The sequence below is a fragment of the Schistocerca americana genome, chromosome 7 (assembly GCF_021461395.2).
Source record: "Schistocerca americana isolate TAMUIC-IGC-003095 chromosome 7, iqSchAmer2.1, whole genome shotgun sequence".
NCBI lineage: Eukaryota > Metazoa > Arthropoda > Insecta > Orthoptera > Acrididae > Schistocerca > Schistocerca americana.
The window spans coordinates 391716604-391729168 of NC_060125.1; the positions used below are offsets into that span (position 1 = coordinate 391716604).

Genomic DNA, 12565 nt, shown 5'->3' on the forward strand with positions numbered 1-12565 from the left:
CTTTAAATGCAATTTCAAACCTTTAAGAACTTTCTGTCACTCAATTTCCCAACCCTGACACCCCCCCCCCCCCCCCCCCACACGCACATGCACACACAAAATGAGTAAAAGAAAAAGATAGCGCTTATTACATTTTCGCTGTTCTTGTAGTAAAACTTCAGTATCAGGCACCACGTTTTAAAGTACTATTTCTGAACTACTAACTCTATTTGCAACACATTTCACAGATGGGAGCTGCATAACACTGAATGTACCTGCAGAATTATATCGTTGTATGACACATAGATCAGGGAGTAGAATATCACAAATATTGAGATGCATGAGAAATTAGCTTTTGCTCAAAATGAAGAGTAAATTATCCAGACAGTATTAATCCAACGGTTTATAATAAGAGCACTAAGCAACACCCAACAACTTCAAACACAATTTCAAACACTTTCTAAACTTTTTCTTGCTTACATGAATAACATCAAGTATTTAATATATTTTATCATTTGTAATGTAATCAGAAGTTTGAAGCTGTTTTGTGCATGGCAGTTGGATTCTTTAAAGATTGGGGGGTTACTGATATGTATCTATACAAAAACAGAGCGATTCGGTCGTCTAGAGATGGAGTCCACAAGCTAAGGTGGAAGCAACAACTATTCCAAAGATGAGTGGGTGTCAACTAGTCATTGCCCGAAGTGACGGTGAGATTCAAGTGGAAATGAAATGGAAGCAGTTAACCAATCAACTACCTCAACTAAGCACAAACCAGGCAACACTTTAACACCTTTTACAGTTCTTGGATTCCAGAGAAGAATCTCATGCCCACAGTAAGCACCAAGAACACCCAACCTACGATGTTCCCAGATCAAGCTGTTTTCTAAGCCTTTCTACAAGACGTGAAATGGAAAAGTGAACAGAATCCCAAGCAGGGCGCCCATACCCGGGGGGGGGGCAAAGACCCCCCTCCCCCCAGCTCCTAGCGAAAGGAAAAAATAGTGTAGTCAGGTTTTTTCCTTTCAAGAAAATTATTTAAAAGACGGTATTTTCCTGGTTTTTAATATGATCGGAACTGGCACATTTTTATGGCTGACTGTAGGCTTTCCGGGCGTAAAGTATTGATGAAGGTTTCTCGGGTCTCCAGCTGGGTGATAGCGTTGATATCTCACGATGTTTCGGCGAAGATGGGTAGTATGACACTTCCCGAAGCGTCGCGAGATATCAACGCTGGAGACCCGAGAAAACTTCATCAATTTTTATGGCTGCTTACAAGTCGTCATTCATCTTCCAAAGAATTACAATAAAAATATTCCATATCCCCAGTCTACACCCCCCACCCCCTACAAAGTAGCTTATGGGTGCTCTTGAACCCACGCAATACCAAACACAGCAGTGATGCAAGAGAACAGGCCAACCAATCCGTCATTGGTTCCATACCATACGACGAACTTCACACATCTGCACAAAATGCTCAAAGAAACCGTCGATGGACCACTGCGCACAATAGAAAAGGGTAGCTATGTTGGAACGAACTAAAAAACAGAGTATATCACGTAACTGACATTCATCAGTACAAAAATACAGACTCTAAGACTGGAGACTTGATACCCCTTGTGATCTCCAGGGATTTGCTACCCAGATGTGAAAAATCAGAGAAATTGTAAAGCGAACAGTACCTACTGTACATACGGATCTGACTGGAAAACTATGAACAGGAAGCAGCTTCACAGTGCCTCGACTTTGCGACAGGTACTGCCACAGGGCGGCCAGTTGCGTCATATGTGGTGAATAGGATTCGTACGTCTAGACAATTCCGAGAGAAAGGGTTTTTAACAGTCGGACAGATGGACGGAAGGACGGACGACAAAGCGATACTGTAAAGCTTTTGTTTCTATCGATTTAGGTATGGAACCCTAAAAACCTATGTCTCGATGCAGGCAGCAAGCTCTTATATCAAACTCATGACAACTGCAACAGTTCACCAGCATCAGACCTTCAGCAGAGCCTGAAGACAGCAGAACCGCAACATCGAATGGAGGGAGTCGTACGGGTTGCCACAAGCACCCGGTGGAACGCCAGCCAGTACTTACGCCCATACAGCTCCATCCAAACACAGACAAAAATATGACAATGTAATGTCTTGAACAACACAGGAAGACTCAAAATAGAAATCTGGACTGGGTGATGCAGTTAATGAAATCGCAAGATTGGTGATATCCACCTTTTCACAAAAATAATAGAAATAATAATATCTATAGCAAGAAAAATAAAATGGTGCTTGTATCAGCAATAGCACAGTTGTTTTATAAATAGACAGACGATGCCAACCCAATAGAAACTTGAAAACCATCACCTCGAGCACCATCGTGTTCCTGTTCGTAGAAAATTATCAATCTGATCAGAGCTAAGTGATAAGTTTCGTAGTCAGTAATTTGGTTTGAAAGGAGGGGTCTGACAAGTGGCGTTCAATAAGTAATGCAACACATTTTCTTTTTGCAAAAGCAGGTTAGTTTTATCAGGATTCCAACACACCATACTATTCCGCATTCTACTGGCTAAAAACCACTATTTTTCGACATAAGGTCCGTTCAATGCGACGGCCTTACTCTACCTTACTAGAGGGGCCTGCATGCCTGCATGGAACCAGTACTGGGCAACGTCGAAGCCATCGTCTTGCTCCATCAGTAACCTCCCTATCATCCGCGTACTGTTTCCCACGGAGTGCATCCCTCATTGGACCAAAAAGATGGAAGCTGGATGATGCGAGATCCAGTCTGTAGGGTGAATGAGGTAGAAGAGTCCAATGAAATTTTGTGAGCTCCTCTCGGATGTGCAGGCTGACAAAGGCATCCAGTTGAGCAGCGACATGTGAACCACCTATCACCTCGAATTAGAGTATACGCACGTTGCAACACTGCTGGAGTCAAAGCCAACGTGCACGTGGGAGAACCGACAGTTTTGCACGACCTTGCTGTGATAACAACAGATCCCTCGACCAACGACTCACTGTGCTTTTGTTAACTATTAGGTCTCCGTAGACATTCTGCAACTGCATACGTGTAACTGCGATTCTCTGGTTTTCCGCCGAAAGAAACTCAATGACAACTCTCTGTTTGGAACATATCTCCGTTACAGACGCCATTTTGAAGGCTACGTATTGCGGCGTCACCTATCGGAACTTCATCAAACTATAAGGGCTGCAGCAGGAATATTCTACGATGTCTCACAGCAAATTCTGCATGTTTTCAACCAAACTGGACAAAAAAGTGTTGCATTTTAATTATTGAGCGCCCATCACAAATAATGGAATTGTCAAGCACTAATATACATTGAGTTGTCTAATAATATCGACATCTACATCTACATCTATACTCCGCATGGCATCTTACGGTGTTCAGCAGAGGATACTTTGCATACCACTGTCTCTTCCAGCTTTTCCTATACCGCTATGGAATGGTTAGAGGGAAGAAAGATAGCCATTAATCCTGGGTTGACTCTTCTAGGAATGTATGCTCTCAGAACTCAAACAATAAATGCAGCGTGATGCAAAACGCCTCTCTTGCAGCGTCTGCCACTGGAGATAGCTGGGCACCTCAGTGACGCTTTCGCGCTTCCTAAATGAACCTGTAACGAAACGAGTTGTTGTTCTTTGAATTTTTTCAATTATCACTGTCGGTACTATCTGATACGGATCCGAGACTGACGAGCGATATTCAAGTATTGGTTGAACGGAGGTTTTGTAAGCTACCCGTTTTGTGGGCGGGTTGAATTTCCTGAGGGTTCTTCCAGGGAATCTGAGTGTGACATCTGCTTCACCGGTGATAAGTTGTGTGTGTTCGTTCTACTTCATATCGCTCTGTACGCGTACTCATGGATACAGTGACGGAAAAAATCGCAACGCCAAACAATAATTAAGGTACAGTAATGAATTTTCGAGAAGTCGCAAATGGCGGTGGTTTGGGGTCAGTGGAATGCACGCAACAGAGCGTCTGGCTCGGAGCTGTCCTTGAAGTAGCCGATTTGTAACAATTTGTTGTGTCATTGCGCGACATCCTATGTCAAAGGCCAATATGCTCACGACCGTTAAAGCCTTTATTTAAAACAAAACTGATTTGCATCCCCATATTGGTGCTACTATCGCCCCTCTAATATGACACGCGAAACTGGAATATACATCATCTTTCAGATGTAGAAACATGCCTACCAACTTTCGTTTGTGTCGCACAGCTCCTTCTTGGTGTTGCATTTTTTTTTCCGTCAGTGTATTTTGTGAATGTGATTGTTCTGCAATCGTGTAATCATTCAGCAATGGATCTTTGAGTACCTTACATTTCTTATGTTCAGGTTCAATTGCCATTCCCTGCTCCAAACGTTGAACCTCGGCAGGTCTTCTTGCATTTCGCTACGTCTGGACTTCACTGTGGACAACAGCATCATTCGCGAAAAACCTTATGGAACTTCCGATGTTGTCTATTAGTTCATTTATATTACATTACGTTATTTGTGTTACACTGTGAAAAGTAGTGGTCGTACGACACTGCCTTGGGGTACGCCAGAGGTTAATTTTACGTCTGAAGAAATCTGCCCATCGAGAACGACATGTTCTGTTTGAAGAGACTTGACTCCAGTCACACAACCCGTCTGATATTCCGTAAGCTCGAATTTTGTTCATTAGGTGGCAGTGCGGAACTGTACGGAACGCCCATGCACGTCGAGGAACACTGCATCGAATTGAGTGTCAATATCTGTTATACTCCTTTCTGGGTCTCGTAGACGAATAGAGTGAGCTGGGTTTCACAGGTTCTGTGTTTTCGGAACCTAGGTTGATTATTCCTACAGAGGAGGTTTTGGGTCTCCAAAAATGTCATAATAATCGAGCATGAAACATGTTCCACAATTTTACAACCGACCGACGTCAAAGATATCGTCCTATAGTTTTGTGTGTCTGTTCGATGACCCTTCTTGTAAACGGGAATGTCTGGCGCCTTTTTCCTATCATTAGGAACGCTTCGCTCCTCCACCGACCTACAGCACACTATTGCTAGAAGAGAGTGAATCCTATTGATTTCCCATCAGATCCGGCGGCCTTTCCTCTGTAGAGCGACTTCAGTTGCTTTACTATTCCGTGCTGACTTATTCCAATACCTATCATTTTGAACCTCTTGCGACAATTTAAAGGAGGAATTGCTGTGTGATCTTACTCAGTGAAACAGTTTTGAATAAAGACGTTTGACTAGTCGGCGTCCTCTGTGTCACCCTCCGTTTCGATCAGGGGCGCCCATACGATAGTTTGTAGGTGGGAGGGGGGTGGGTGGACATACCTGCGGGTATGGAGTACTTTTACTATTATGGGAGACGAATGGCGACTTCCAAGTAGCCATAAAAAAGTTCCAGTTCCGACCCGGTTAAAAATCTATGTAACAATGCCTTTTAAATCATTTTTTTGAAAGAAAAACAGCAGAGTACAGTATACGTTTCCTTTCCTTAAGAGCTGGGGAAGGGAGGGGGCGGGGGGGAGGAGTAGTCGCAGCCCTCCCTTGCCCCCGGGTGTGAACACCCTTTTGTTCAAATGGCTCTGAGCGCTATGGGACTTAACTGCTGTGGTCATCAGTCCCCTAGAACTTAGAACTACTTAAACCTAACTAACCTAAGGACATCACACACATCCATGCCCGAGGCAGGGTTCGAACCTGCGACCGTAGCAGTCGCGCAGCTCCAGACTGCAGCGCCTAGAACGCTCGGCCACTCAGGCCACACCCTTTGTTTCGATGCTATTATGGACACAGTGTTTGGACAGATGACTGACTTGTTTACTGACATAAAGTAAGTCCAAAACTTAGCGCTTTCTCTCAAGTCGGTCGACAGAATTTTTACTTTCGAATTCGTTGAAAGCTTTACGCACGGATGTCCTTGCCCTAATTTTGCTTTAGTTCAGTTTTTGTTTTTCTGTGAAACTCTGGCTACGTTTAAATTTCCTGTCAAGCAGGACTGTCGAACCATGGCGCCGCATTTTCCGTCGCAACTTTCTTCGGCGCATACCTGTCTAAAGTGTATCGTAGAGTACTCTTGAACATTGTCCACTGAAATACACTAAAGTATTCGCAATTGCGAATGAGGACAACCGTCTTATGTAGAATGGAATGACGACAATGAAAATCACCAACTTTTTTCTCCGAATGCGAAAATATTTTGTTGACACCGACTTACATAGGGAGGAACGATCACAAAGATAAAATACGGGAAATCAGAGCTCGTACGGAAAGATACACGTTTTCATTCTTTCCGCGCGCTATACGAGATTGGAATAATAGAGAATTGTGAAGGTGGTTCGATGAACCCTCTGCCAGGCACTTAAATGTGATTTTCAGAGTATCCATGTAGATGTAGATGTAGATACCGGGACTCGAACACGGATTTTCCGCTTATCGCGAGCGTTCGCCTTACCATTTGGCTATCCGTGCACGGCGAGACCCAAACTTTTATATGTTGTCAACCATGCGTTTACGACCTGAACTCGTACATCCATTATGTATATTCCCTTACAGGTCAGACGTTCTACTTAAAAGTGTCTTGCCCGATATCGGCAGAGAAATACGATACTGCAGTGCAGGAAGTTGGCATTGTAATCACAGTAACATAGGCACTGCAGTATTTCTCTGCCGATACCGGGCAGACGACTTTCAAGTACAGCGTCTGACCTGTACGGGAATGTACAAAATGAATGTACGATTCCAGGTCGTAAACGCATGGGTATGACAGTGAGTCGTGCACGAATAGCCAAACGGTAAGGCGACCGCTCACGATAAACGGAAAATCTGGCTTCCAGCCCAGGTCCGGCACAGATTTTCACTGTCATCATTCCAATCTACAGCTGATGATTGTCATTATTCACAAATGCGAATACATTTAATGTATTTCATACCGGCTGTAGTCGCCACAGCGCCTGTTCCTTTGGACATGCGTGCATCTCCAAATGAACTTCGCATCGTAATCAGAATCACACAGGCAGTGCAGTATCGTAGTAATGTATTGTCCATTGATGCTCCACATCATCACAGCTTGTTTCTATACGACTTCATAGCCCAAATAAAAGTGCTTCAACCCACATGACATAATTCTCGTAAGAAAGAACTGTGACTGGTCTTGGTTAGGTCTGTCTTTTACACAACGTACCTTGACAAATTCTTCTTTGAGTTGCTCCTTTGCAAACAGATCGACGATTTTGATGTTGACGTCGACCCCGACAACCTTAGCTGCCGCCAGAGCTATCCTGGAGGGCGGGCTGGCCGGGAAGTGGTAGAGAACGACGGGCATCGTGGCTGCTCTCCCTGAAAGCAGACCAGCACAAGGTAAGCGAGAGGTCCCGCTGCTCTACAAAGCACGTGTAGCCATTAATCACACACGCCACTGGGCTTCTCAGACTACTATCTGGGACATGCATATTTAATACATAAGCATGTGAAGTTCAGAAGAACGCGAAATCCCGAAGATTGGCTAAAATTTACAGACGCGCGACTTTGGCACGGACTTCAATGCGAGATGCCTTTAATAGGTTCCACAACGAAACATTGTCTCGAAATTTGGTGGAAAATCCGAAGAAATTGTGGTCGTATGTAAAGTACACAAGCGGCAAGACGCAGTCAATACCTTCGCTGCGCAGTGCCGATGGTACTGTTACCGACGACTGTGACGCTAAAGCGGAGTTATTGAACGCAGTTTTCCGAAATTCCTTCACCAGGGAAGACGAATGGAATATTCCAGAATTTGAAACACGAACAGCTGCTAGCATGAGTTTCTTAGAAGTAGATACTTTAGGGGTTGCGAAGCAACTCAAATCGCTTGATACGGGCAAGTCTTCAGGTCCAGATTACGCTGATACAATAGCTCCCTACTTAGCAATCATATACAGCCGCTCGCTCACCGATATATCTGTACCTACAGATTGGAAAATTGCTCAGGTCGCGCCAGTGTTTAAGAAGGGTAGTATGAGTAATGCGTCGAACTACAGACCTAAATCATTGACGTCGGTTTGCAGTAGGGTTTTGGAGCATATACTGTATTCAAACATTATGAATGACCTCGAAGGGAACGATCTATTGACACGTAATCAGCATGGTTTCAGAAAACATCGTTCTTGTGCAACGCAGCTAGCTCTTTATTCGCACGAAGTAATGGCCGCTATCGACAGAGGATCTCAGGTTGGTTCCGTATTTCTAGATTTCCGGAAAGCTTTTGACACCGCTCCTCACAAGCGACTTCTAATCAAGCTGCGGGCCTATGGGGTATCGTCTCAGTGATTTCCTATCAGGAAGGTCGCAGTTCGTAGTAATAGACGGCAAATCATCGAGTAAAACTGAAGTGATATCAGGTGTTCCCCAGGGAAGCGTCCTGGGACCTCTGCTGTTCCTGATCTATATAAATGACCTGGGTGACAATCTGAGCAGTTCTCTTAGGTTGTTCGCAGATGATGCTGTAATTTACCGTCTAGTAAGATCATCCGAAGACCAGATCAGTTGCAAAGCGACTTAGAAAAGGTTGCTGTATGGTGTGGCAGGTGGCAGTTGACGCTAAATAACGAAAAGTGTGAGGTGATCCACATGAGTTCCAAAAGAAATCCGTTGGAATTCGATTACTCGATAAATAGTACAATTCTCAAGGCTATCAATTCAACTAAGTACCTGGGTGTTAAAATTACGAACAACTTCAGTTGCGAAGACCACATAGATAATATTGTGGGGAAGGCGAGCCAAAGGTTGCGTTTCATTGGCAGGACACTTGGAAGATGCAACAAGTCCACTAAAGAGACAGCTTACACTACACTCGTTCGTCCTCTGTTAGAATATTGCTGCGCGGTGTGGGATCCTTACCAGGTGGGATTAACGGAGGACATCGAAAGGGTGCAAAAAGGGCAGCTCGTTTTGTATTATCACGTAATAGGGGAGAGAGTGTGGCAGATATGATACGCGAGTTGGGATGGAAGTCATTAAAGCAAAGACGTTTCTCGTTGCGGCGAGACCTATTTACGAAATTTGAGTCACCAACTCTCTCTTCCGAATGCGAAAATATTTTATTGAGCCCAACCTACACAGGTAGGAATGATCATCAAAATAAAATAAGAGAAATCAGAGCTCGAACAGAAAGGTTTAGGTGTTCGTTTTTCCCGCGCGCTGTTCGGGAGTAGAATGGTAGAGAGATAGTATGATTGTGGTTCGATGAATCCTCTACCAAGCACTTAAATGCGAATTGCAGAGTAATCATGTAGATGTAGACGTAGATAATTTATCATTAGTTTCATAGTCATTTAACCACTAATCTAAAATAATTCCACGTTAACCCTAAACGCATCACTAAACTATTGTTCACCTGGAATATTATGGTCATTGGAAAGATCGAGTCAATAAATAAGAAAGACAAAAAGGCGCAAATGTATTTTAATTTATATGACAGCCTGTGGCATGATTTTTCGAGAACTTAAAACAATGTTTATTCTAAGTGGCCATAAATTTTTACAAAATTTGACAACGGGTTACGGCGCTGCCTTTGTAGATATTGCTGTCTTATTGACTTGAGGGTTCCTGCCACCTGTAGGACACCTACTGAATAGAAGTTATTTCATTTCTTGCCAGATAACAGTCTATACATGATCATACTTCAACCTACTGTTTTTCAGGGCCCAAATACAAGTATATGATTGGAAACGAATTACAGGATGTGTCGGGATGTGCAGGGTACATATCAATGAAAATGCGGTACAGTCAAATTTTTGAGTTTCTCATGCATTTAAGTTAAATAACTTTTGCTCTTCGCTTCAATGCAAGTACAAATAAGAAATAAATTAACACTAACATATAATATACAGCACCAATAATTTTGTATTACAGCATTACAGCACAATGTTCTTGGATTGACTCACCACTTGGAAAGGCAGCGTTTATTCTATATTTTTTTTAAAAATCAGTGATATTTTTTTGTTATATACACCGTCAGTTATCATGAAAGGATTAAGTTTTCCATTCTGAAGAGAGAAGTAAAGTCAGCCACTAGATCATTAGAACAAAAATTAACTGCATTACTTACCACTAAATTTTCCACTTGGTTGGACTTTAAGATGGTGATTTTACTTCTTCAGGTGTTCTACATCGTCGAATTGGGTGGAGCAGTGAATCCATCAAATCTCGTTTAGGGTTATGCCATCTAATGAAACCTTGCAAGACCTAAATTAGAAGATCCATTCGAATGCCAGTCCAGCACGTTAATGGTTCAAATGGCTCTGAGCACTATGGGTCTTAACATCGGTGGTCATCAGTCCCCTAGAACTTACAACTACTTAAACCTAACTAACCTAAGGACATCACACACATCCATGCCCGAGGCAGGATTCGAACCTGCGACCGTAGCGGTCACGCGGTTCCAGACTGAAGCGCCTAGAACCGCACGGTCACACCGGCCGGCTACGTTAATGATTGTATCATCCGCTCACTCGCGAAGTACAGCAACTGAGTGACGTAAAACAGTCATAATGCTGACCTATTAGACGTTGTGGGCTGGCATTGACTGAATAGTAAAGAGAATGTTTTACTACTACGAGACGTTATAATTAAAAATTACTCAGAAAAAATATAAAACCGGCTCTTGAGTCTGTAGCAGATATTGTTTTCAAGATGGCTGCATAAAATGAACCTACATTGTTGGATGTTGCCTAAGACAATTCAAATTTTACTTACAAATACAGGCCGAAGAAATCTGTATCGCTACAGGAATCAATAAGTATATGAGTGGCATATGGTCTTAATTTTCGTCTTAGTATCTATATCCATCCACTCACAGATTTTCGCTCCATTTTTAGTCTACTGCAAGGGTAAAGTGCACAAAGACTACTTCAAAGGTACTCTTCAAAATGCATGGGTTTTCACAGAGCATAGATGGTGCGCAGAGCAATATTGGGCTGGAGTCAGGCAGGCGGTGTGGCGGTGGCGTAGTGCTCCTGCTACTAAAGCTCGATCCATGACTGCATCAGGACCTTCTGACCTTCTGGATGGGCGTGAGGTGACTCCAGTCATCTAAACGACTGACAGAATGAGTCGGAATGGCCGTTGTGCAATAAGCTCATCAGTACTCCATCACTTCTGTGAACGACGTCTTAACTGTGAGAATTAACTTCCGGAAACCTTCGGCCCAAAACTACTTCAGCCAAGACATAAGGTGGTCCGTTTTTGTAGCTTTTCGGCCTCCCTAAGACCTTTACATACATAGTAATCCTGAAGGTATTTCATTAATACCATACATAATAAACAGAGACAATTATAGTATCTTGAGGTTAACATACACATACAGAGTGAGCACAAAAGTACTTTACACTTTTAAAAAATCATAGAAACAAAACGTTAAAAGGTATTCGCTTCAACCTTTTACCTGTTAATAGGTAGATTAGGAAGATGGTTTTACGTATGCACACAATTCTATTGTTGTAGAGTGCTAGTGTAGAAAATGGGAAGTACGGCACAACAGAAGATCTGGCGTGTCCCTCAGTTAGCAAAAAGGGACTCGGTAACAGCTGTTCAACGAGCATTTCTTACACACATTCACCAGGAGCCATAAAGCGGTCTTCATTTATGCCTGCTATAAACAGTGTACGGAGAAGGGCTGCATCGTGGTCGGTCTCATGATTTACCATGTTCAGGCAGCCCACAGAAATCAACATGTCGAGAAAGGCGACATCTTATGGTCCCACGAACACCCATTTCCAAAATCCTACAGACACTATATTTTCTGTGTGGTGTACTTGCTAGTTTCTACATTAGCACTCCCTAGCTGTGGCATCCTGCAACAAAAGAACTGCGTGCATACCTAAAGTGCCTTCCAGAGATACTGTATAACCAGATCAAGGTTTGAAACGAGGAAGTCGTACCGTTTCGCATCGATGAATTTTTGAAAGTGTGAAGTTCTTTTGTGATCACCCTGTGTCACAAGTTCGCTCTCAGTCAGGATTGAACATTAAAAACATTGCTTTATAGTCCACAAATATCTGATATGCAGTTAGTTTCGCTTCGACTGAGAAGGTATGTAACGTTTTATGTACTGTTCTCTTGATGCCAACAGCGCAGGGGCTGACGGCGACAAGTAATGTTTCAGACGGCTAGTATTTCACAGTAGTGCTCTTAGCGAGCCCGTCCGATACACGCAGCCAAAAATAATATTACTTAGGTCTTCCTTCCTTGTTTGTAAATTTGTTTCGGTCGCTCAACATCATGATCATTGGCGCTTCAGGTCATTCTCTCCACCGGAGGAAGACGGTGATGACCATCTTGCGGCGAACGACGAGCAGGAATTCCCATGGTTCAAATGGCTCTGAGCACTATGGGACTCAACATCTTAAGTCCTAAGTCCCCTAGAACTTAGAACTACTTAAACCTAACTAACCTAAGGACATCACATACACCCATGCCCGAGGCAGGATTCGTACCTGCGACCGTAGCGGTCCGCGGTTCCGGACTACAGCGCCAGAACCGCACGGCCACCGCGGCCGGCGAATTCCCATGCTCAGATAGATACACGTTACCAAGGTCCGGTTGGTATCGCT

The 12565-nt window shown here is 43.4% G+C and overlaps 1 protein-coding gene across 1 annotated transcript in view; it reads right to left on the reverse strand.

Moving 5' to 3' along the window:
• LOC124622610 (glutathione S-transferase D7-like) overlaps positions 1–12565 on the reverse strand; it is a 58654-nt gene that overhangs the window by 19285 nt on the left and 26804 nt on the right. The window contains exon 2 of the mRNA XM_047148372.1: positions 7159–7313. Within this exon, the coding sequence (XP_047004328.1) occupies positions 7159–7299 (141 nt within the window). The 5' untranslated portion in view covers positions 7300–7313. The remainder of the gene's footprint in view (positions 1–7158; positions 7314–12565) is intronic.